General features: G+C 35.7%; 1 protein-coding gene across 6 annotated transcripts in view; it reads right to left on the reverse strand.

Moving 5' to 3' along the window:
* Positions 1-1062: 1062 nt before the first annotated feature.
* The window catches only part of DPY19L4 (dpy-19 like 4), a 62808-nt gene continuing 36189 nt past the window's right edge, over positions 1063-27681 (reverse strand). For 4 of the 6 annotated variants that reach the window (XM_079901134.1, XM_079901132.1, XM_079901136.1 and 1 more), the window contains 11 exons: positions 27195-27326; positions 26995-27093; positions 26363-26436; positions 23048-23206; positions 22040-22159; positions 16765-16885; positions 14409-14465; positions 13610-13692; positions 10922-11054; positions 7442-7600; positions 1063-5390 (listed from right to left, as the gene is read on the reverse strand). In XM_079901134.1, coding sequence (XP_079757260.1) covers positions 5226-5390; positions 7442-7600; positions 10922-11054; positions 13610-13692; positions 14409-14465; positions 16765-16885; positions 22040-22159; positions 23048-23206; positions 26363-26436; positions 26995-27093; positions 27195-27326 — 1302 coding nt within the window. In that variant the 3' untranslated portion in view covers positions 1063-5225. Of the gene's footprint in view, positions 5391-7441; positions 7601-10921; positions 11055-12501; positions 12603-13609; positions 13693-14408; positions 14466-16764; positions 16886-22039; positions 22160-23047; positions 23207-26362; positions 26437-26994; positions 27094-27194; positions 27327-27681 lie in introns of those variants that run through there. The other 2 variants (XM_079901133.1, XR_013824433.1) reach the window with 2 other exon arrangements.

Below are 27681 nucleotides of genomic sequence, written 5' to 3' on the forward strand. Positions count from 1 at the left end.
TTGTCACTGTGGTTATGAAATCCACTAAATAGTATTATAACTGAATATTTGCATCAATTACTTGAGCCTATTTTTTCATTTATACAGGACATTTATCAGACTGAAAAATAGCCATTCCCGCATTCAATAGCTCTAGCCCCAAGTTCTCAGCTAAGCAATAGTTCTATTAATTCTATTTCTTTAACAATGATACTATCAAGAGAGAAAGTTGATTAGTAGCTACTGTAAATGACCTGCTACATTTTTCTCCAGTCCTTAATAGCCTTAAAGTTTACATATACACTCCCACAGTTGGAATGGCAGCGTGAGGAGCCCCCATGAAAAAACCTAACTGGTGACAATGATTTTATAAAAAAACAACCACTTAAAAATCTCTGGAGGGCTTTCCCTGATGGCGCAGTGGTTGAGAGTCCGCCTGCCGATGCAGGGAACACGGATTCGTGCCCCGGTCCGGGAAGATCCCACATGCCGCGGAGCGGCTGGGCCCATGAGCCATGGCCGCTGAGCCTGCGCGTCCGGAGCCTGTGCTCCGCAACGGGAGAGGCCACAACAGTGAGAGGTCCCCGTACCGCAAAAAAAAAAAAAAAAAAAAAAAATATATATATATATATATATATATATACGCATTGCTGTAGATGTGATTCAAAAGTCAACATACATAAAATCAGTTGTATTCATCTTTGTTAAATAGCTGTACAAAGCTATTAATTTAAAATATGAAAGGGTTATTTATGAGATATCTCACACTATAAGTATGGAATGCATATTTTTTTGATGCCATTATTCCACTAAATACAGTGGTCAGGTGTTCAGTGTATCTCTTATAAAACTGCACATAAGGGGCTTCCCTGGTGGCGCAGTGGTTAAGAGTTCGCCTGCTAAAGCAGGGGACACGGGTTTGATCCCTGGTCCAGGAAGATCCCACATGCCGCAGAGCAACTAAGCCTGTGCACCACAACTACTGAGCCTGCGCTCTAGAGCCCGTGAGTCACAACTACTGAGCCCGCGTGCCACTACTGAAGCCCACGCACCTAGAGCCTGTGCTCTGCAGCAGGAGAAGCCACTTCGATGAGAAGCCCGCGCACCGCAACGAAGAGTAGCCCCCGCTCGCCGCAACTAGAGAAATGCCCGCGCACAGCCACAAAGACCCAGTGCAGCCAAAAAAAAAAAAAAAAAAAAAAAAAAACTGCGCATAAGATTATACATACCAAAATTAGAATGTTGCAAATTCTAAGAGACTTCTAAATAGAAATGATTCAGAGATGCTTTTATGTTAAATTCAGCAAATATGGTTCTAAAATGCTCCCCCTTCTTTTTATTACGGAAAACAAATATAATGCTTAGAAACCTTAATGGATGGAAAATGGCTGAATCAAATACATTCCTTTGCAATTTTCACAACTAACTTTATTTAAAGTATTAATTTTACACATTCCAAAACTAAATAATGAGCTATTATTTCAATAAGAAATTGTTCAATTTTACTTGCAACTTTTCAGAGGTGTAATTTTAATACATATTGGGATCTAAAACTATTAGCAAATAGCAACAATAGAGAATGTATATTTTAAAAACTGGACAAATGAGATAATATATTGAGATGTAAATCAGGAAGTAGTTATTTGCTTTACAATAGGTTCATGAATACACAGAATAGTTCATAATATATGCCCTTTAAATATTCATGCATTTAAAATAAATTTACCAAGAAATTGATTTACATACAACTTTTAGAAACCCCAACAATTTTATAAAGAGAGACACTACTTTTACCCACAAAAGGCAACAAAATGTTTTAACAGTTCAAAAATAGAAAGGGCCAAAAACCAATTGATTTCCCCAAAACAACAAAGTTTAATAAGATGGCTATTCACTGTTCCTTTCAAGAAATTAACAGCCTATTTTTTTAAAGCATATTTTTCAGCCCCAACTTGTAACCCACTTTGACCTCCATTTCTACTTCTCCTTGAATCAATCTAGACTGTACGGAAGTGTCATTAACATTAGGCTTTTAGCAATTTGGGTTAATGTCCTGAAAAAACATGCTGTGTATATACTCAGAAAGTAATGAAGAAAAAAATTTAGAAGTGCAATGCATACTCCATAGGCTGTAAAACCCTACCAGTCTAACAAAAAGCACCGAGACACAGATGCCAAAGTTAGAGAAAATGTAAACCAGCAGTCAATATCATACACCTTATCAAGTTTTACTTATTCTATTGTTTGGCATTTGAGAAGCTAAATAAATTAATTTAGCAGGCTAGAAATCCCATCACTACCCTTAACAAAGATTTGCTTACCAATGAATTAAAGTTAATAGTGAAAATAGCATAGTGAGGATTCTTTCTCTGTGCTTAATGATGAGGAAAAAGTTACCAAACTTTTCTTATGAAAAAGTAAGAAATGGATAATTTTTTTTTGAAAATAAAAAGTAAACTTTTATTTACTTTTAACCTTCTTATTTTAACCTCCTTATTAAGGCACTTATTTCAATAGTTTTGCAACATCAAGGGCAAAGTATTTATGTTTTGTATTTCTTTGAGAAATTCCTTCTACCCCAAACCCATAAACTTTGCCCCTTTCACAGTAGATCTTTATTGTCATACCTAACAACGGTAAGTTACCCAAATGGAATTACTTGCAGAATTCTTAATCATTTGTTAGTCTACAAATAAGGAAATTAATTAAATGCTCCTGAAAGTTTTCTAGCACTATTGTTTTAACTACAGCTAAAATAGAAGCAAATAAACTTATCTTTCATACTCAGTATTATTATTTCTATAATAAAGTTCACATTTTTCTTTTCAACTGATGCTGAGTGAAAACTTCATTATTTAAAAAATTCAATTAAAAACGGATCCAAATCTATTTTATTTAAGAAATAAGTTGACAGAAGCAAAAGCAACTTACTAATACGTCAAAAACAAAAAACATACAACAATCAAAACTAATTCAGCATATGTGATCATAAAGTAAATCAATAAAAATTCAATTAAATATCTCATGCTACATAGAAAGTAGGTTGTTCTATTTCCCTTTCAAAATATGCGAGCTGGGCTTCCCTGGTGGCGCAGTGGTTGCGAGTCCGCCTGCCGATGCAGGGGACACGGGTTCGTGCCCCGGTCCGGGAGGATCCCACATGCCGCGGAGCGGTTGGGCCCGTGAGTCATGGCCGCTGAGCCTGCGCATCTGGAGCCTGTGCTCCGCAACCGGAGAGACCACAACAGTGAGAGGCCCGCGTACCGCAAAAAAAAAAAAAAAAAATATGCAAGCTGACTTTTAAATTACATTGTTTTACATGCTCCCTCTAATTGTAAGTACTACCATGTGACTATTCACTGTGTACTTAGGTAACTATGGTAATATTTTCGTAAGGCTTGAAGCTAAATACTAGTGACTCACTATTAAGATGTACAGAGAACCTGAAATAACCTGCCTGTAGCTATCTTAATATAATTGTTAAAAGTTATATAAAAACGTGAAATAAGAACCAATAAAACTAACGCACCAGACATATGACACTGCCATCAAACAATACTTAAGCTCCAAAAGAACAAAACATCTTAGAGCTAATCTAAGAATGCATGTGCTTTTGTACTTTTAAAATATATATTACAGAAAATAAAGAAAATGGAAAGATGTTCCTTTCTAACGTAGTAATTCAGAGTAATGAAATTGCAATTTTTACAGCACTCTAACAAGTGAAAAAATTTTAAATCTGTTCACTTAACAGGTGTATAAGGTAAAACTGAATATGTATCCCATCTTATTAAAATGATACATCCATCCTGAATCTCTTTATAAGGCCAAATTAATCATTTAGAATTTCTTTTAATTAATAATTAAAAATATGAAAACATTTAACTTAAAGGAACATAACAGATTGTGGAACTGTGCTCTGAATTTTATTATAATTGTCATTTTGTTCTTAATGTTTAAGACTGTATCATCGTTTCATAAATAACAGCACTTGTGTTTTATCATAAATACACCTCTATGCAGAGGTATGTTAAACAGCATCTGCACATATCTCCAGAAATTGTTGCTCACTTTAGTTGCTCATATTCTCATTCTGATAAAGATTTAATTTTTTACTTAATACTTCAATAGAAAACATGTGAATAGATTATATACTCCATATCCATATTTTTTAAAAACCTAAACAACATACTTTTATTTTTAAATTTTGAACATTCTTTTAAATGTCTGTTTTAAAAAATACATAGGTGGGCTTCCCTGGTGGCGCAGTGGTTGAGAGTCTGCCTGCCGATGCAGGGTACACGGGTTCATGCCCCAGTCCGGGAAGATCCCACACGCCACGGAGCGGCGGGGCCCGTGAGCCATGGCCGCTGAGCCTGAACGTCCGGAGCCTGTGCTCCACAATGGGAGAGGCCACAACAGTGAGAGGCCCGCGTACCGCAAAAAAAACCAACCAACCAACCAAAAAAAAAAAACCATAGGTAACAAGAGTTACTGTTTTATCATGATTAAATTGGTATCAAATTTATGGGCATAAGTGAAAAAACTAACCACTTAATAGTCATAAAGTGATGAAATGCAATATCATACACTGTATATTACTAAGAAAGTGCTCATTTACATAAGCAGCAGATGAGGAGAGCGGTATCATGGAAAATCTGGATATATCTTTATGTATATCCTTAAAAATCACTTTCCTTTATATAATTTCCGTTTTAATTTAAATGCCACAAATTTTCAGTAAACATTTAAATTAGTTTTTTATTGTAATATTTCAGTTCTATTATACACCATGAAATACCTTCAGAAACTTCCTTGAGGGAAAGAATAATTCTTTCCTTCTATAATTATATCACATTAATTATATATTAAATCTTATATTTGAGATATATACTCTGACCTTGAAAATATTCAAATTCAAGACTAATGTTATGATGGAATGAAGATTTATGAGGAAAATTTTACAATCGTTTAGAAGGTAAAATCTTTAAAGACCATGTAGCAGTAAGGAAGACACCTGGCTGGAATGACGCAGAGTGGCAGATTTGACATTTTACCAAAGGACAGTAATGTTTGATCTTCTTTCCCCCACAGAATTCTAGATCCAGTTAACAGCAGGAGGGGAAAAGCAGCAGCAACATTTCAAATGTCCACACTCTGATTTCCAAAAGACACCACGTAGGTAGAAGAAAATTGCATTTTACTTCAGGTGGTATAAGTCTTTGAAATGAAGGCTCTGCTATTTTTCAAGACTGAAAGGATATCACAGTGTTGATTTTATACACAAAGTAGGATCTGTTCCAGTACACTCTAGTGAAGTAATTCACATAAGGAGAATAGTTAATTTTGACCTCATGACAAAATCTTCCATGTTTTGAGTAGGTTATCTTGTCACCTTCTTCACAAACCACCTATCAAACGATATGAAACAAAATATTAAAAAGCTTATTAAGCTTACAGGAGAAATGCAATCAATGTACAAGTGATGATATTTATATGAAGAAATATATTATTGCTAAACATGGACTATCTCACACTAGTTAGCAAACATCTCATATTGTTCAGCAAATAAAAGCCTCTTCATAAGAGTTACCATGTCCACTAAATTCTTGAGCTTCCCATTGAGATTGAGAAATCAGTATAAAGTGTTTTCCAACTTTTAAAAGATTTAATCCTAAAATTTAGAAGGCCATGTCTCCATAGTCTACTATGATTCCTCTGAAGAACCTTATCATGGAGCCTGCCAAGGCTGAGAAATGGACATATACTCTTAACGTATATTCATACTCTTCTCCTTGTGCAGGACTCACATTAGTAAGCAAGTTTCTGTGACTTATCCAGTACAATCCTTTACATTTTCACCTTAATGAGGTTCACTAAGAGAGCTTAGCTAGCTTGAAGAGTTTTCTACAATAAAATACTAAATATTATTCTAATGCCTAGGAAAGATGTCAGAGAGTCAACTTTAAGAATAAAAGGATGGGGCTTCCCTGGTGGCGCAGTGGTTGAGAGTCCGCCTGCCGATGCAGGGGACACGGGTTCGTGCCCCGGTCTGGGAAGATGCCGCGGAGCGGCTGGGCCCATGAGCCATGGCCGCTGAGCCTGCAGGTCCAGAGCCTGTGCTCCGCAACAGGAGAGGCCACAACAGTGAGAGGCCCATATACCGGTTAAAACAAACAAACAAACAAACAAAAAAAATGCAAAGAATAAAAGGATGGATTCGCTTTAAGTCCATGCCTGGCATTACACGAAAGAAGAAGTAACCTGATCTTCAAAATGGAGCAAGAGGGTAGCCAAGAGCAGAGGATAAGGCTCTAGACAGCAGACAGCAATACAGTAGTAATTACTGAACACCTGATGTTTAATAAAATTCCATTTTGTCACCAATTAAGCCAAAGACCACAGATATCAAGTGCCAACAGAGAAAATTCAAAATACATACAGCAGAAAACAGAATAAGTTTATATTATAAGATTAAGGGGTCATGAAGAGAGGGAAAGGTGGAAATCATAAAAACTGATTTCTCGGGACTTCCCTGGAGGTCCAATGTTTAAGACTCTGTGCTTCCACTGCAGGGGGCGTGGGTTCAATCCCTAGTTGGGGAACTAAGATCCCACATGCTGCAGAGGGTGGCCCCCCCAAAAGTACCCAACAAACTAATTTCTCACCTCCAAACTGGTCTGGGATGATTACAACAAAGAGCTAATTAATTAGGAAGGGACAGAAAAGGTCTTGGCTGCAACCTGAATAGAATATGCACTCCAAACAAGAATGACCTACTGAACTATGCCTAAGACCCTTCACCCCCAACTTTCCCAGGAGCAAAGGCACCCTTTCCAGTGCCTAATTATCAGATATACAAACACTAATTACCAGATATGCAAACTCCCCTGTCAGTCTTAGTTGCCAGGTATACAGTATACACTGTAGGCTGAGAAGTAAGAAAGCTTGGTAAAATAGCTAAAATCAATGAAAACTTAAGATACAGTTAAATCCTAACAACTAAAGTAGCTCTGAATACACTAATTTTTGTGGATAATAGGGACCCAATATACAGGACTGTGTCAATTTAGTAAGCAATTTTTCTCGATATGTATCAAATTACAAGAAATTTCTCAACATAAGAATATAACAAAACAAACGGCTACTCTTTATAATATGTTAAAATAAAATCATCATTCAAAACAAACTATCTTTTGTTTATAAATGTTGAACATGCACAAGTACAGGCAACAAATAAGGAATCGAGATATTGGTAAACTTTTTTTTGCAAAATTGCCCAACTTTTCTTTTGTACATTGAAAAAATAGTTCAAACTACTTTTATAAGCTCCCCCCCACTGTTATATAACTTTTAATTATGTTCTTAGTTAACTTCCAAAAATAAAGTTTGAAGATACTTTTATAAGTTTAAATAAAGTCATTTTTCTCAAAAAAATTTAATTTTCCAAATGGTTACTTACGTGGCCATTTGCAATGTCTAATAAATCTTTAACCCTACAGCCTCTCACGGTTCCCACCTCATTGCAGATAGCATCTTCTACAATTAGGTAGTTAGCCTTGTAGGATGTCAGTATTTTATAAATATCCTCAGCAGATCGCTTTGAATAGATTTGATAGATCTGAAAGAATATAATTAAAACAACAACTTTAAACAACATTTAAAACTTCTGTTTATCAAAATTATACATTAAGCCTCTACTACGTTCTTAGTACTATCTGTGGAAAATAAAGATATTCACTAAGACTTGATTCCTTCCCTCAGGATGCTTATATTCATCTGCTATTGGCCACTTGTGTACCTTCTTTTGAGAAATGTCCATTCAAGTCCTTTGCCCATTTTTCCCCAGTTTTACTGAGATATAATTGACATATAACATTGTGTAAGTTTAAGCTGTACAACATGTTTATTTGATATGCTCATATGTTGCAAAATCATTAGCACCATAGCTTTAGCTAACACCTGCATCATGTTACATAACCGCCATTTCTTTTTTGGGGGAAAACATCTAAGATCTACTCTCAGCAACTTCCGAACGTACAATACGGTGTTATTAACTATAATCACCATGCTGTACATTAGATCCCTAGAGTTTATTCATCTTATAACTAGAAGTTTGTACTCTTTGACCAACATCTCATTTCTCCAACCCTCCCAACCCCTGGCAACCACAACTCTTCTGTTTCTATGAGTTCAGCCTTTTTAGATTCCATATATATGTGATATCACAGAATATTTGTCTTTTTCTATCTGACTTACTTCACTTAGCGTAATGCCCTCAAGGTTCGTCCATGTTGTTGCAAATGGCCTTTGTCCATTTTTTTAATTGGGTTGTCTTTTTATTATTGAGTTGTGATCGTTCCATTACTTTTTTTTATTACCATGTATCATAGTATTTTATACTCATTTTATATATGAGATAAAGTCAGTGAGGTTAAAATAATTTGACCCTTGTCACAAATACTGAAAGAACAGGGATGCATGCTTAAAACTCATGTCTTGATTACGTGGTGTTTTTCATTACAATTTTGCTGACCTTATTAGATAATAAGCTTTGGATCTTCTAATACGTTTTTCAGGTTTTCTGAAATGTTAACCTTGGATAACCACAAAAGTTAGGCCAAAAGTATCATATACTGTTTGTTGTGTAAATACTGAGATTTGCAACCTAGATTGGACAAGATTCCAGTCTATCTGCAGAATATTCAGCAGCTGCTTACTACATGTTACGGCTGCTGTCTATCTAGCAACTTTAGGTCCAATGTCCATTGAGATGCTAGAGATACTCATTCTGTGGAACACAGAATGTTAATAAATCAAGAGGAAGTTTCTCACTCATTTCACTTTGTTAAATAAGTTCATGTGAATGGTTCTATCTTATCCAGCTTATACTTATTTATAGTTTTTTATATGTTTTTTACTTATTTTTAAGTTTGGGGAAACTGTAACATACTACGGGGGCCTATAAAAAACACCTCTATGCAATGGCAATAACATTACCGTTAGACTAGAGTGAGGTTTCTCAACCTCAACGCTATTGACATTTCGGGCCAGATAATTCTTTGTCAGGACAGAATGGAGGCTGCTCTGTACATTGGAGGATGTTTAAGAGTATCCCTGGTCTCTACCCACTAGGTGTCTGTAGAACCCCTCCCCTAGCTGTGACAACCAAAAATGTCTCCAGACATTGCTAAATGTCCCCTGGGAGCACCATCTTCCCAGGTTTGAGAATCACTGGCCTATAATCACTGATTATAAAGATCAGTCCCATGTTATGAATTATAGACAGTGTCTAATTCAAATGGTATGGTCTCACTTATGGAGTTCAATTTGAATTTTATTTTAACAACAAATTTATTCAGTACTTGCTATGTACTAGACACCATATAGAAAGACCAAGATTTGAAAAAAAAAATGGTTTCTATTCTCACAGCCAAGTCACATAAAACTAAAAACTCTAAAATGTTTAAATTTAATTAGAACCTAATTAGAACTCTGACCTAATTATAAGTGATTCTGAAATTCTATATTAGGACAAAGATCAATCAAAAGACAACAAAGAAAACAAAGCCATGTCAGAGTCTGTTGGTTTAAATCCACAAAAAGTAAAGTTTAGGAATATGCAGTAGTATATCTTCTAAGCAACACTACCTTTTCAACTGCAGCAAATACTAATCAGAGGCAGCTGTTGTCTCTCAGGTAAATCACTGAAAGGTAGATCTAAAGGTAGATCTCCCCCGTCTCTGACCTCTCCCCTGCTTCAACTGTTCCCTGACCTTAATTAACTCTAAAACAGATCTAAGGTTCCACTCCTGGGCTTATGAAAGGTCTCTGATGACTCCCAAATGCCTCTAGGGTAAGTCTAAATTCTTAAGCATGACCTTCCAGGTCCTCCAGAATTTGGCCTTATTTATTTTCCAGTTTCATGGCCAAACAAATTTCAAGGCTCATGTGACTTTTTTAACCTGGAATCACTGTATTCTTTTTCCAAACAAGCTTCTAGTCATCCTTCAAAGCCCAGATCAAGCAAATGCCCTTTATGAAGACTTGGATTTTTGTAGGCAGAACTGACTGCTCCTGCTTTTGAACTCCTCTCTACTTTCTGTGGTTATATGTGAATGTGTGTGCGCACATACAATTATAATTTAATAGTACATATTAATACTAGCTAACACTTAAATTTTACTGTTTCAGGCATAGTGCATTATCTTATTTAATTCTCACAACTAGGAGGTAAGAATTATTATTACTTCCAGATTCAGAAACTTGCTCAAGGTCACAAAGCTTAGAGTCTAACTTCTATATTGCTATACTTCCTCCTTAGCTTAGAGTACACTTAAAAACTATATGAAATTCTCTCCAACTGAAAAACAGAATATTTAGAACTCAGGTTCAGTTGGTCATTACCTTCAGATATGAAGTTACTATTTAAATCCATACCAAACATGCAAAATAATATATTCTCTGAAGAAGAAGCAATTAGATACCATACTAATGTTATACTAAGTTATTAATAATAGCCCATAATGAAAAATCAATCAGTGTTTTATAAGCAATAATAGAATTTTGGCTTGGAAATACAAAGTGTATAAAGACATTAACTGAAAGCCTTCCTTCAATAATTTCATTGAGAACAATGATATTCTCAAAAGAATGCTTCCCTTTATAAAATATTACACATCAGTCCCTTGAAACCTTATGGGAAATGAGATGTTTCTCCTAGAAATATATCCATACTTTCCATAAAACAAAGAACTTCATATTCTAATGTTGGCCTCTCCTGATTAAATGTATTATACAGCTTTTTTTTAAAACTAAAGCTAATTAACTCTTCTAAAATTGTCTGGATTTTCCTAGCTAACCAGGAACATATGCATCATTACAGAACTATACTAAGGAGTCAAATAAAAATGATCCAAATGTGGAATCTAAAATGCCTTACATTTTCATTTCTCTTGAGAAGATCATCATCATTGTAAAGAGGCAAGCTTGTCACCATCCATCCAGTGCATAATTTAATCACACCCATTAACTGTGGACTTCCTGCAAAAACAGCTGCGACTGGAGCTTGCCTTCTGCAAAGAACCATAAAGATTCACACACTGAAAAGGTAAGTATACTATTTAGATCACTGATTTATATCAATTCTGAAATACCAAGCAACTTAAAATGTATTGCACACTTAAGTTTCAGTGTCAGTTTTCATTTCATTTCATTTTTGGATTTATTAAAAAAAAAACTGAGCACCTATTATGTGCCAGAAACTGTTCAGACTGCTAAAGATAAATATTTTAAAAAGAGAGGTGGGAGGACAAGGTCCCTGCTTTCAAGAGGGAGCAGGGGGAGAGGATAAGCATACAGGTCAGGTGGTAATAATGCTATTAAAAAAAAATGCAGGGTAATGGGAGTGACAATTCAATGCTGATACTGTGAATTCTCAAATTCGTCTTTGGCAAATATTAACCACCAGAACCCAACTCCTTCCAGATCCATCTATCCTCCTGCTCCTTCCCTACCTTTACCCATATGTCTATCTCCAGATAACACATGAAGGACTTCTCTACTCTAAATCATAATCCAAAGTCCCAGACAGATGCCACTCACAAGACAGGTCCCAAAGGGCTGCTCTTATGTCCTGACCTATTTATTACCTCCCTGTATTCAACATTCAGCATCTACCTACTATGTGCTAGTGATATTGTCAAGCTCTGAAAATAGAGAGACAGCACACAGCCACTGTCCTCAAAGAGCCCTCAGTAATGGGGAAACAAAAATGAAACAGAAAAATCACAACACAGTGACATAAATGTCCAATCATTTGATGTAAAAGGTCCAATGTTCAGGCCTTTGCTGTTTTTTAAAATATTGAGGTAAATCACACACATAGGTGTGACTTTCTCTTTTGTTAATGACAACACAAGGCTATATAGTCAGTGTTCCACAAAGGTAAATACAATTCACAAAAAAGTATTAATAGGCAGTAGTTAAGGATGATCTAAAAACATAATAATTTTTATACATACAAGAGGTGTCATTATAATAACGAGACGTTATAATAAGACCTATTATTCTCATTTCTATATACCTGTTCTATAAACCTATTCCTCATTTCTAGAAACATTTTTTGCCTTTTTTCCCCTATTATCCTGGCCTTTTCTGAGAGTGTTTCATTCCTTTTTCAAGTTTTAGTTTCTTCTCCTATGTGTTTAAAAATTTTCATACTATTTCATAGTCTCTATCCATAGGGTAGACTGGTTGGAAAAACGGTTACAATGATTCTTTTCTATAGGTATGCTCTTGGAGGAAATGCTGGTCTTCGTCATGTGACTTGTTTTGGCCAACAGGACAACAGCAAACATAATTTGAGCAGACACTTAAAACACGCTTGACCTTGAGACTTGTCCTCTCTTGCTGCTCTTGGGAACTCTACAACCACCACCTTATGAATGAGCCCAGTCTCACCTGGGCTGGATAATGAGAAGCATGTGGCTAAGTCAACTCCATGACCTCAGTGACACCTACCCAGTCTAGACATGTGAGAAAGGCCATGCCAGACTATCCAGTCCCAGATGAGCTGGCCCAGACGAGAAGAATCCTACCAATTGCTTCTACTCAGCTGACCACTGAAATGGTGCAAAATAACAAATGTTTATTGTTTGTATGCCACTAAGTTTTGTGGTAGTCCACTGTGCAGCAAAAACTGACACAAGCAAATTTTATTACCAGAAATTGCTAGAAGTCTACTTCTATTGCTTATCACAACCAACAACTGATTGTTGCTGTGTTGAACTGTTTCTTCATGTGTTTTGTAACTTTAGAGCTTATCTTCATGAAGCTTTATTTGTGAAATCCTGGGTAGCCTGGGTTGAGGATTATATCAGGCACTCCAGACCATCCCAGAACCACTTTTTATGCTAATCTCTTGATATAGGGTTTCCTGGATTAGACAAGTATAATTTCAAACTACAAACATGTGAATTCAGATGCATTGCTACAAATTCAGAGGAGACACTTTATTTCTGACCAAGAGCTGAAACCGAGGAAGATGTGCTTTCTTATCTTTCTCTACCACTTGATGGCTATTTTGTGATAGTCCATCCTTTCACTGATGGTGTAGCCCTTTGAGGGTCCCTTAGTTATATATGTATGTTAGGGGAGGGAACGAGGTGTTTCAATTAAAATTCCCAGCTTCTATAGGCCCAAGAGCACATCTCCTGTCGTATTAAAATCTGCATGAGTGTTAAAATTTAAAATCTTGTTAACCTTGGTGATCAAGACTAGAAATCCACCGCTCATTCACCTCCAACTCCGGTTAAAAGAAGCATCTCTTGACTATCTAAATAAAAGAACATCGGTTCCTTTTTATTCCACATTTCTAGATGTTTAACAGCTAGAGTTTCATATCTAAAACTTATCAATACTATATTTTGTTGGAAATGAGTTCAATTAGAAAATTAGAATTATATGTCTAAATGAAAACTAAATATCCCTAAAAATACAGGGTAAAATCCCTGAGATTTATGAGAAGAACTTGGAAAAGGATTAATTTATTATTTCCCCTGAATCCATTAAATAGCATTCAATGATTAATTAATAGCTTAACAACAGTCTTGGGCAGTTCAGTTCTTACTTTATCCAGGTCATAAGTTCCACCGTATCTGGGTCATAAAATTCTTGTAGTTCCATTAATTCTGTCATTAATCTTGGAAAAAACTAAAATACAAAACAAAATCCCCAAAACCTGTGTGTAAGTAATTAGAAAGTTTAAAACTGTTTCAGAGTACTTCCAAAGACTAAGAGGCCAACTTATGACAAACAATATTACAACACTGTTCTCACAGAAAAAATGGCATGAATTGCTTTACTCTCCTTCAGTTTCTTGCTAGTTCTCCTCAGCCCAAATAATCTACTGTATGGTTAATTCACTGCCTACGCTCAATACATAATTTTATCAACCAAACAATTAATCATCAGTTGTATCTTTCATGCACATGCACACTGAATAAATAAGTAAGCAAACAAATAAATTTCAGATCAAGTCAAATAATTCACAGGTTTACTGGCAATTAATTTCATGTTACATTATGATAACCCAAAGAGTTTACATTATTTTATAAATATTTAAATTTGGGGATTGCCAAAATACTTTTTACTATTTACTAATAAATACCATTTATTCAGCCATTTCCTTTGTCAATTATAAACTGAATTAATACCAGTATTAGACTACAGAAAATTGCATCAGAGTAAAACTGTCTTACCTCTTCTATCATGCTCCTATTGGTAGAAAATTATGTATTATTAAGTATATCACGCTTTATTTTGTTAGAATACTGTTCCAATATAAGTATCCTACACACACATATAAATTTATCACTACCTTATAGATAACATATATTTTCATCTTATGAAAAATCTAATTTTCTTACCTCTTTCCATAAGCTGAGACCTATTATGGTAGGGACAGCCATGCTCAGAATGAGAGCCTAAAATGTTAAAGCAAAAAGGGTTATGGATAAATATATTTCAGAATGTACTATAGAGGTACTAGACACTGACTCTATGACCAATCAAATATTCTTACAGTTATAACAATTTCAGTCCGAGAAATTGGAGTCAGCATGGAACCTAGTTCACAGAGTGAGATGGGTGAAGAATAATAAATTTTATATCAAGCTGGAGACAAAGTGAGAAATACATATTTGCAATATAAATTTAAGGCAGAACATAAAAAGGGTAATGCACATCGCAATATTTCAAATAGTAAGTCAATATTTGACAATTTTTCCAGGAATTTAACTTATGAAGAGCTTACAAAAAACATTGAACTGCTATGAAAACAGCTAACAACAACAAAAAGACAATGAATTAACACAGGAAAAATAGCCAATATACATCAATATGCTACTATGCTAAGATAAGAATGCATAAATTCCTCTGGAAAAAGACTGGCAAAATACAACATGACTATTATTAGAGATAATTTATCATCTTCCTACCAAAACCTGTCCCATGTCTGTTGGTGACCCCACAATCCAGTCACACAAACCCAAAACCTAAGAAACGTCTATGATTTCTCCCTATTCTTCCTTCTCCCATACTTACCGAGGCACCAAATCTTATTACTCTTCTAACTATTTTTTCCACTTCAGCGTAGTACAGTATTAATTAAATGGGCTTTGGAGCTAGAAGAACCCGGGAGTGAATCACGGTTCTTACACTTACAAGTTATGTGATCTTGGGTGAGTTATTTAACCACTTTATGCCTTAGTTTGTCTATAAAATACAGATAATAAAACTTAACTAACAGGATCTTTGTAAGCTTTGAATAGCATGTGAAATGCTTCAAACAGTACCTGACACATAGTGAGCTCTCAAAACAATTGAAGTTTTTATCGTTTCCATTCTCCATGGCCTGTACCTGGGTGACAGCCTCCTTCCTGATTCCAGTCTCTCACCCTTAAGCCCATCCTTCACAGAACTATAAGGGTGAGCTGAGAGAAAATGTAAGGCTGACTCTCTCCTGCCCTTGCATAAACATGTCACTGTCTTCCTACTGCCTGTGGGATAGCACCAAGCATGACAGGACACTCAAAGACCTCGATGACCTTACCCTCCTAGACTTCTCCAGTCTCATTTCTTGACCACTATTACCTCACATTTTATGTGCCAACAAAACTAAATATATCGTGCTTTTTCTTTACCTCTGTTTTTATTCCCTTTGAATACATCAAAGGGAATCCCTAAAAAAACTGAATTACTTAGCCCTTCTCTGTTCCAACAGCACCCTATCAACACTTCTTATCTGTTTTTATGACTGGGAGACTATAATCCACTTGATGAAATTAATCTCTTTGTTTTTTTTTTTTTTTTTTTTGGCCACACCGAAGGGCATGCAGGATCTTAGTTCCCCAACCAGGGATCGAACCTGTGCCCCCTGCAGTGGAAGTGTGGAGTCCCAACCACTGGACTGCCAAGGAATTCCCCTAATCATGTTTTATTTATCTTTTTACTGCAAGCACATTACACATAGCAGGCACAGTGTAAATGTTGCATTCTCACTGAAAACATTCCATAGTTCTAAATCAAACTGAGAAAAATATTATCAAAATTAATTTTTGAAAGCCTCTCACATTGCTTCACTTATATTTTTACCTTCTATTTTTTAAGTAGTCTGCATTGAAAACACCCTATTTTTATAATCAGAAATTATTAAAAAATGTTTGCCATAGAATCTTTTTCTTTTTTCTACCTATAAATCATAATGCGATTTACTCATGCTATTATTTTTTATAAATTTATTTATTTTATTTATTTATTTTGGGCTGTGTTGGGTCTTCATTGGTGCATGTGGGCTTTCTCTATCTCTCATGCGGGCGAGTGGGGGCTACTCTTCGTTGCGGTGTGCGAGCTTCTCATTGCAGTGGCTTCTCCAGTTGCGGAGCATGGGCTCTAGGCGCGCAAGCTTCAGTAGTTGCAGCAGGCAGGCTCAGTAGTTGTGGCTTGTGTGCTTCAGTAGTTGTGGCATGCGGGCTCAGTAGTTGTGGCTCATGGGCTCTAGAGTACAGGCTCAACGGTTGTGGTGCACGGGCTTAGTTGCTCCACAGCACGTGGGATCTTCTTGGACCAGGGCTCGAACCCATGTCCCCTGCATTGGCAGGAGAATTCTTAACCACTGCACCACCAGGGAAGCCATACTCATGCTATTTTAATTGTATTCATGTGGTTCCCATTTATATAACTGAAAGAGAAACAAGAACTTAACACAAAATAACAATGACTCACCAACAATACTGGGTGTACAGTTCGTAATCGAAGCCACTTGAAAAGTGTCATCCAAAGTTCAGGAGAACATACACCAAATGCTGCTAACATGCACACATAAGGAGTCCAGAGGTATTTCACGCTGGAAAAGACAGAGTCATACATGAGCTATCCTATAAACATAATTATTACGTGATTTCTCTTTTCTGAGTTCTTTCCTAATACTCATGAAAATACCACAATGTTGAAGGACAATGAAAAAGCTTAGCCTCTAATTTTCAGCAACATATTGTTACTCACTGCTTAAATAATCAAGAGACATGTGGGTTACTAAAATGAGGATGAAATAAGACATTAATATATATGAGGTATAGTAAAATTGTACTCTTGGAGAGAACATAAACTGTTATACTTTTTCAGAAGGCAATTTGGCAGAACCTATAAAAATTCTAAATACAAGACAATCCCATTTCTAGTAAACTAGCCTACAGATATATTAGCATAAATGTATAAAGATATACATGTGGGGTTTTAACTGTAGTATGTTGTTTTAATTGCAAAAAAAAAAAAAAAAGAAACCTAACTATCCTTCAACAGGTACTGATTAAATAATAAATCCTTATGAAAAACAAAAAAGCAAACTGCAAAATTTTATGTATACTGTTACCCTAGTTTTTTGGTGATTTTTTTTCTAATGTACATATATGCAGTATAGCCAAAAAAAAAACATCTGAAAAGATATTGCTGACAGTTGTGACCTCTGAGGACTGGGACGGAAGGATTTTCATTTTTTACTTCATACATATCTATATTATTTGGGTTTGTTAAACAATCAGCATTATTACTTTTGAGATTAATTTTTTAAAAACAGGATTGAAAAATTAGGGCCCTTAACTTAAAAAGATTAAAAATCCAGGTGTACAGAAAAATGAACTTGTGCAAATAAAAGGCAGTACCTTACTTTAAGTTGTAACTTGTACAGGAAACAAAAGAAACCCATCACCCTAGGTGATGGTAAAAGCTGAAGACAGAAGAGGAAGAGTTTAGAAAACTTTGTGGATGTCATTGCTTCACACAGATTATCAAGGAAAAATAACATCTCAGAAGATAACTTTTGTAGTTAAGACTAAGGAAACAATAAGATCCTTCTAAGATATATTCTTTGATGACAAACTCAAAAGAGACTAGAAGAATATGAGGCCAGAGTACAAATGTGAACTATTGTGGTTTTATAAAACAGCAAAGCTATGAAATGGGGAAAACAAAGTAACATTCATCTAATAAAAATTTATTGATCATACACTTCAGGGTGACCAAAGTACTAGAGAGAAAAAAAGAAAAACAAGACATGGCTACAGCCCTCAAGGAGGGCTTTATTAAGATGGAATAAAACTGAACACATGGGAAACAATTAGAAAATAAGTATAAAAAATTTATATAAGGTCTAGGGTGATATGAAAGCAAAAGGACCAATTTGAGAATGTACTTAAGGTTTAAAACAATGAATACTGAATCAGGCTTTGAGAGAAGTAGCTGGATGTATATAGAATACATGTTGCTAAGACAGAGGAATTGCATTCGTTTCCTCTGGTTAACCAGTAACTCCTAAAACCAATAACTTCCCCATTTCAGAAAATACCAAACCTATTTTTCCAGTCAGCCAGAATCAATACTAGAGTCTGGTTTATAACTCCAGGAGAGACTACTCACATTGAATTACATGTATATGACATTCCTTGGAACACAAACTCTCTGCTCTAGACATTGGACCATTGTGCCAATCCACTGATTTCTTCGTATACAACCTCTCCTTACCATTTTATGTCAATAGCCAGCTAATTAACATCTCAACTTTTAAATTCTCTTCCAATTCAACCAAATGCCAGATGAATCCTTTTCAAACATAACTATGAGAAGACATGTTCTGTTCAAAAATCTTTAGTTTCCCAATACCTACAGAAATAAATGAAAACTCACTCAAATGGTTTTCAGGGCCCTCTAAAATATGGTCCCGACATACCTTTTCAGTTTTTTCTACTACTTCCCTAAATGATTAGAGTTCCAGCCAGAGTTTGCAGAACAATCTCAGTGTTTCCATCCCATAATGCACACAAGTTTCTCCCTCCTGGTAAAACTGCACCCCTCTCTAGTTGCTGCCTTAGCCTCTGATTCCCTTTATAGCCAGACTTCTTGAAGTCTACACTCATCTCTCTTTCCTCAGCTTCTTTTCTCTCTGATCATATCCTTTAAAAACTCTTCCTTTGGCTTCTGAATTGCAACTCTTCCTAGGATCCCTCCACCACAGTCCCTGCAACTCCTTATTTAGTTTCCAATTCCCAAATATCTTAGTTTTGGCCCCTTTACTCCATCTCCATCGCTACTCACTTCTAGATTCTACTATGATACCTTCTTAACTGGTTTATCTTCCTCTAATCTTGTTTTCCTCAAATCTTTCTCAATCATTGCTGCCCGAGAGATTTTCCATAAAAGAGTAAAGTTGATCATATCAAACTTCTGCTTAAAACATTTGATCTGTTCCCTGCTTATTTTTCCGGACATATCTCGCTATTTCCCTCACATTCGTCCCATAGTATTGGTTCCCAAAGAATACTTCTTTTTCCCAGATTATTATACACACACGCACGCACGCGCTCACACACACACACACACACACACACACACACACACACACGCACGAGAAAACTGAGAGCCTGGCCAATCTCTATCTCTCAAGACTGTGGCCCTGTTTAGAAAATCTCCCTTAAGCTGATTTCCCCTACCTACCTTCCACAAGTGAGTTAGTACCTCTCCTCTGGATGACCAGAGCACCCTCTGTATACCTTTCTCATAGTATTTTACTTTGTTCTAGCTCTTGGTTGACGTATCTAGAATAGGAACTCTGAAAAGATTCAAAAAGACTAGATTTCATCTCTCTCTAATCCCTACTGCCTACCTGGTAGAGTGCCTGGCACCTCCTAGGGGACCATGCAAGTTATCTGCATGAATAGATGATCATGTCTTAGAGGTCTAGTGAGTAAATTAGAGAATCAAGGACCAATGATAGAATAATGCAGATTACATGTTCAAAAAAGGGATCTTGAACTTAAAATGACGGATCCAACAATGAAGAATGGTGGGAATAACAAAAAGTTCTTTTTCAGAGAGAAATAAAACTGAGGAAGGAGGGGAAGGAGGGGAAAAAGGTAAACCATGCTCCAAATTCTAGTACTACTAGGCAACAAGATGAGAATCCAACCCTGAATCACTTAAAATATTCATGGATTAATACACTTCTTCATCCTGTTTAGGTACTATGGATTGCTAACTATTAGTGTGAACCTTATTCTCACTTCAAGTTTCCATAGAGATACCCCCTTGTCATGGGTTTGGCAGTCTGATAAAGTCTGTGGACCCCTTATAAGAAAACATTTCTAAATGCATAAAATACATAGGCTTACAAAGGAAACCAATTATACTGAAATACTGATATTAAATAATAAAATTTGTATTTGTAATACAGCAATATTTGTACTTGTTTATTAATACATTAAATGCAGGTCTAATAATTACTATAATTTTGAAGTAGTGATGTATATAAACAATATTCAAGATACCTGTAAAAAACCAGTACAATGAGAAAATAACTATGCTTTCTGTTGGTGAAAGCACCACAGGTACTGCTAAAATGACTGTGATTCTGTATCTGTATTCATAATTAAAGGAAACTTAAACCTTATACTGTATCAATATTCTTCACCTCTCCCTGCTTCTATTCCCCTCCCTATACTTCAGAACCCTAACTGCTCCTCCTTGTGGCAGCAATTTATCTGATTTGTGAGTGTGAGGTGACAATACTCAACACACACTTATAGGCTTTTACATTTTGGATCTTCCTTTTGCAGCATGGGTGTATATAGGTGCAGCAGGCTTACCAAGGCTCTGGCCATTCAAGAGGGAAGGCCTGCAATTTAAGGACTAAACTCAGTTTGGGGTGGAAGATATTCAAAGGTCTTTTGGTCACACATGAAAAAGAGTTCTCCAGTGCAACTTTTATCAGAATCAGAATCATTCAGATGAGCAAAATATATTCCTCATATATATTTGGTTTTTGACCACGGGTTTCTGGCTCACAACTCCCCAAACCCTTGGAATTTCCTAAGCGCTGAGAGCTTAAATGTATCTTTTATTATGTTAATGAGGCGACTTTTGGAAAGCAGCTAAGGATGGGGACTGGTTGCCAGTGGAGCCAACCAGGTGATGAGAGGGTTGGAAGTTTCAGTCCTACCCCCCAGACCTCTGGGGAGGGGAGAGGCTGGAGGCTGAGTTCAATCACCAATGGCCAATGATTTAATCAATCGTGCCTGTGTAATAAAGCCTCCATAAAAACCCAAAAGTACAGGGTTCAGGAGCTTCCCAGTTGGTGAACATGTAGGGATTTCTCTCTCCTGGAGAGAGCATGGGAGCTCCAGCCCTTTCCCCATACCTTGCCCTATGAACCTCTTCCATGTGGCTATTCCTGATTTATATCCTTTGATAATAAACCAGTAAGTAAAATGTTTCTCTGAGTTCTGTGAGCTGCTCTACCAAATTAATCAAACCTGAGGAGGGGGTCTTGGGAACCTCTGATCTATAGCCAGTTCACCAGAAACACAGGTGACAACCTGGACTTGTAACTTGGTGTCTGAAGAGGTAGCAGGGGAGTCTTGTTGGACTGAACCCAAGCCTGTAGATTCTGATGGTACTTCTGGCAGACAGTCAAAATTGAGTTGAATTGTAGGATACCCAGCTGGTGGCCAGAGAATTGTTTGTTGGTATGAAGAAACCTCCTCCCCACTTTGAAATTGGGTGCTCAGAACCATTTCATACTCCTATGTCTTATTTCTCATCTGAGTCAAACTTCAAAGAAAAGGGTATATTGAACCCTCACCCTCACCCTCATAACACCATTTACCTCTCCTTCGCTTATCAAAGTTATAATTTTATTTTTGTGTGGTTAGCATCTGTCACCTTCAATAGACCATGAGTCACATAAGGTTAGAGAATCTTGTCCACCGCTGTACCCCCAGCACCTAGCACAATGCCTGGCCCTTGGAAAACATTCAATAGTTTTTGAACAAATAAATTACTAAGTAAATATCGGTTCACTGTACTATAAACACCTCTCTAAACTCCAGTTAGATTAAGGTTTTTTTGAGTTTTTATAGTGTTTTTATAAATGTGTTCTTGAAAGTATCCATTAACTACCATTAGAAAGGACAATTCTTTGTAAAAACAAATGGCTCAAATATACACTTACCCTTCTATAATCATTGCAAGAGAGCCCAATAAAATAGTGTGAATCACGTGATAAATTATTTCTGGTCTTTCTCCAATTTGTCCATCTCCAAGCGTAATAGTTTCTTTCAGGGACTTACCACTACAGAAAGAAATGTGTTTTTTTACTACTTTGAAAATATTTGAAAAATCAAAGATCTTTAATATCTTCATTAAAAAAATATAGGTAGTTCTTAAAATTTGAAAGTATATTCTGCTGGTCAAATACCTAACTTAGGTATCTCCAAGTCTTTGAAAATGGCTATTGAAGCTTGAAGACAACTGCCTCAATAAAGACTAAACATGAAAGTTCAGGAAATATAATAAAAAAGATACATAGGTTCCTTTTCCAAGATGAATTATCACTAAACTAATGATTGTTAAATCAATACAGTTAAATAATAATTTGAATTACTAAGTTCTCAAAATTAAGTTACTACACACAGCCTCCTTTCAAGTTTGATAAAAATATTTTTAAATAGTCAAACTTTATAATTTGAAATCACTTATACTACTAGTTTCAAGTAATTAGAAAAAATTATGCTTACAGTAAATAAAAAATCTGAGTAAATTAGTCTGTAAAAGTTTAACTGATTATTTAAATATTATTCCTGCATTAAAAATGGACATTACAGGGACTTCCCTGGTGGTCCAGTGGGTAAGACTCCACACTCCCAATGCTGGAGGGCTGGGTTCGATCCCTGCTCGGGGAACTAGATCCCGCATGCATGCCGCAACTAAAGATTCCATGTGCCGCAACTAAAACCCGGCACTGCCTAAATAAATAAATATGAATCTTACATATTCAGATGTATAAGCTTAAATTTGAATTTCATCTACTTAACTTATAATGATATTTTATACACTGATAAAGAGAGAATTCAATTAGAAACTCTAAAACACACAAATATTGGAAGGATATTAAAAATAAGTTTTCTATATTTCCATAATTCTTTAGTTAGTAATATGATTGGTTCTCCTAGGTACTTACTTAATTCTCCTAAAAATAACTTGAATCATAGAAAGAAAACAAGTAATTAACACTAAAATATAGAAAGGTAATAAAGAAGACTGTGTCAATCGCAAAAAAAATTCTTGAGATGGTGCTTGAAGGGATTCTTGACATAGGAGCCAATTCATTGTAAAATTCCTACAGAAAACAAAAGCATGATATTAAAATCACAGATGTTTTAAAGTACTGAACTTAAAATTATTTTTTCCATCTCAGTAAAAACTAAGACAAAACTAAACGCACTTCCTAAATCCGTTAACTTACAACAGAAAGGTCATACCCTTTATAAATGAAAATAATAGCATTAGTAACCCTCCTCAACAAACTGCCCTAATAAATTTAAAACTACATTTTTATGATCCAGCAATGTGACCATCTCTAGAACCCAATACAGTTTTAGGGGAGTTTTACTTTCTATTTTTACCTGGAAGATAACAAAAAAATTCAACTGTCTAACCTCTAACAGCACTGTCCAGTATGATAGCCACTAGCTATACGTAGCTAATAGCACATGAAATGTGGCCAGTGCAAATGGAGATAGTCTTTAAGCACAAAATACACCCTGGACTTCAAAGATAAAAAAATCAAGAAAAAAGGAATTTAAAAAATACAAAATATATCTCAATAATTTTATATTTTTTACACATTAAAATAACATTTTTAATATATTGGATTAAATAAAGTACGTTATTGAAATTAAATTCACTTGTTTCTTTTTACTTTTTTTTAATGCAACTACTAGAAAATTATGTATGCAACTAATGTCATATTGTTATTGGACAGCCCTGTTTTATATTGATAAATGTAACTTGACTAGGACCCATTTTAAAAAGAGGTATCTAATTATTAAGACAGAAATCATAAAATGTGAAATGTAAGTTTTTTGAGCTATAACAGTCAGGATAAACTTTTTTTTTTTTAACCCACACTAAATATAATCAACAAGCCTCCTAGTTATACGTAGATTTATCTGCATTCTCACTCCCAATCCATCTTCAACCTCCATTTAATTCTCAAATTCCTAGCCCTGGGGGAAGAGGTGAGCGATGGAATGATGTTCAGGAGTGCTCACGGATGGATTGAGAATGCTTCACAAATCACTGGGTTTAAACTAAAAGGTTAAAGTTTCACAATGTGCCAAACAGCTATACAACTGTATCAAAGAGGCTGCCATCAAAATATTTTGTACCTAGGACGAAAGCACGTCTTAAAAATCTGCCTACTAAAGTAACTGATTCTATAAGGTCTAATTCAAATTCCAATTTAATGATATTCTTTCCATAACCCCCGTCTCAATCCTTCCTTCCCCATATTCCCATGGCACTTTAATTATCCCTTTATTATAGTGCTTAATGCAATCTGCTATGCGTTAGATCGTAGTCATTTTTGTATCCCCCAGAGTACCTGGCCCAGTATCTTGCACATTAAATAAATATTTATTAACACTTCTTTACTGATTCTTTTCTTTTCTTTTATTTATTTATTTATGGCTGTGTTGGGTCTTCGTTGCTGTGCGCGGGTTCTCATTGCGGTGGCTTCTGTTGTTGCGGAGCGGGGGCTCTAGGCGCGCGGGCTTCAGTAGCTGCAGCTCGCAGGCTCTAGGGCACAGGCTCAGTAGTTGTGGCGCACGGGCTTAGCTGCTCTGCGGCATGTGGGGTCTTCCCGGGCCAGGGCTCGAACCAGTGTCTCCTGCATTGGCAGGCGGATTCTTAACCACTGCGCCACCAGGGAAGCCCCTTTTTTAACATCTTTTTATTTTATTTATTTTTTTTGTGTGTGTGGTACGCGGGCCTCTCACTGTTGTGGGCTCTCCCGTTGCGGAGTACAGGCTCCAGACGCGCAGGCCCAGCGGCCATGGCTCACGGGCCTAGCCGCTCCGCGGCATGTGGGATCTTCCCGGACTGGGGCACAAACCCGTGTCCCCTGCATCAGGAGGTGGACTCTCAACCACTGCGCCACCAGGGAAGCCCTCTTTACTGATTCTTAAAATTCCGTCTCAACAGAAATGTCTCCTGAAATTCTGGTGAATTACAAATCCTGATATCCAATTGGCACATTTGCACACAAGGCACTTATTATTTACACCACCCATGCCATTAATTGTATAAAAACTATCTAATGAGCCAGCAATATTCTTAAGGACAAGATTAATAAGTCTTAATCTTAAAATACCCAGTGTATTACCTTGTGAAGCCTAGTACCTGACATGAGGAACAAAGGCGCACTATAGAACATCAACTAAGAAACACTGGACAAAAGCAGAGCTTAATGCTAGGCTCATTCTAGAGTCTTCCAAGGTTAAAGAGAAAATCAGTGAAAAGGCCAGTCAATTATGGAGGTCTGCAACCAACTTTTACTAGTTGCCTGATGAGTGTCAGGCCTACAAATACACCTGAAAAAGACATGGTCCCTACCTTTATGAAGCACATGGCCTCTTAAAGGATCCTTTTATCTTACTAGATAGCCATATACGATTTACACTTCAGAAGGCTTCTCCAGTGTCTAAGCAATGTCAAACACTTGGTTAACTGATATATCACAACATAAAATTTCATTCACAGTATCTAAAATCCCATGTAATCCCAGCAAACGATTATAAGATTCTACGGTCTACTATATGAACTTGAGATATGTATAGGTAAATATATATTTTCTGTTATGCAAATGGACTCTATCAGTACATAAAATCATTTATTTCATTTTAGATTTAAAAAATGCATTTAAACAACAAAAGGTACAACACTATTTTTGAATTTAAAAAGTCAGCTTCTGGTCCAATCCACTATTATGACCAAAGATAAGATTCTTTGCTATGAAATAAATATCTTACTGACCACCCCATTTTTAATGCCTATGCCCTTTTTTTTTTAAAGTATAGATTTGGAGTATATCATGAACTTTTTTTTTTTAATTGAACTATAGTTGATTTACACCCATACTCTTTGTAATATAACATTTTGCAGTTAGTGGTTAAAATTTCCTTGGTTCTTTATTCATTTTAAATCTTTAATTTATTCTGACCTTAGATTGTATCATCACTCCTCATCAAGGAAAGTAGCCTCAACATACTGTGATGCTATTGAGGTTTAAGTATATCTAATTTTAAAAGACCTAAATGAGATTTTTTTTTAAATGAGAAAAGTATTGATGTCTTATTTCTTCTAGATATTGTAATATCCCAAATTATTTTCTAAGTGGTATGTGATTAGGTGTGTACTCCCTCCTTTGATTATTTTTGCTCTTTATCTTCTAAGTGCTATAGAGTTAGGTAAACTTACATAATCTAAAACTTACTTAGTCATATTTAGTCCAAATTTTACTTCAAGGAATTTCAGCATATGTCCATTTTCTTTGTGGGGGACAAACATCTGAAGGAGAAAAACACTAGTTACAACAAAGAACTATTAGCTAAGTTTATAGCAATATGCTTTAGTCCAATACTAGAACTAGAAAATACAGCAAGACCACAAAACAAAAAATATGAATTAAAAATACATGATCTAACTATGAAGCAAGGAGATTTATTGGCATAGTCAATCACATTACCTTATAGTTAAGCATAAAATTATAATGGGGTAGTAAGAAGATTTTAACCTTATCCCACCTGGCTTAAATAACTTACCCACTCTTTTGAATGTCTTTGACTCATCTGAATTTATTCCATATATTACTTAGTGTTACTTGGGTAATGATGACATTTTAAATTAAATGAAAAATAAAGTGTAATTTTTAAAAAGTATTTCTATAGGAAAGACTCAGAATCCTATTTTCGCACCTAATATACTAGGTATGATTATTGTTCAACTAAACATGTTACTGTACAAACTCTTACTTTGCTATCCCATTATTCTCGTTAAAATTTAGCCCAGTATATTTCATTATTCAATTTGCTCTACCACATGAATCTCAAACACAGAGTTACTTACTTTCATTATAATATTCAATGTCACTGTCAGAGTACACACCAAGTAAAAATTAATCACTTTCATTATTTTAGCCACGAAAGTTCCTTTCTTCACATTCAGCTATGCAGGGAGGAAAATTATATGAACAAAGAAGTGAGGTTTAAAAAAATTAACAATTTAAAAATTCCCCCCAAGAATAATAAAAAGGCAATTCTAATTACCTGAAGGCACTTAGCAAGCATTAAGGCTATTACAAAACTTAATAAAGGAGATACCAATAAAGCCGAATTCTCAAACTGCAGTAAATATCCCAGAAAGAGAGAAAATATATAGATTTTATAAACTTCATGAACCTGTTGGGACAAAAATAAAATGAATGAGAATTAAATGAATTTTATTGTACATATTTTCATTACGTAAGATTTGACTACAATTATAAAGTAAATGCTCTACTATAATTTTGGACAGTATTATATTTACAACCATTCAATTCGTAGTTTTAATGCCATGGGATTAACTAATTTATCACTTCCTTTTTAGAAAGAACTCTCCGCAAAGTAAAAAGCTTTGAAACCATGGATGTCTAAATCAGACTGGAAGAACCTTCTTTAATCCCAGGCTCTGACTTAATTTCACTTGGTTTGTCTTGTCCATCTATGCAACATCAAGCTGCATAAATCAAAAATCATAACCATTAGCAGCAGTTCC

This window comes from Stenella coeruleoalba (assembly GCF_951394435.1).
Source record: "Stenella coeruleoalba genome assembly, chromosome: 17".
Taxonomy (NCBI): domain Eukaryota; kingdom Metazoa; phylum Chordata; class Mammalia; order Artiodactyla; family Delphinidae; genus Stenella; species Stenella coeruleoalba.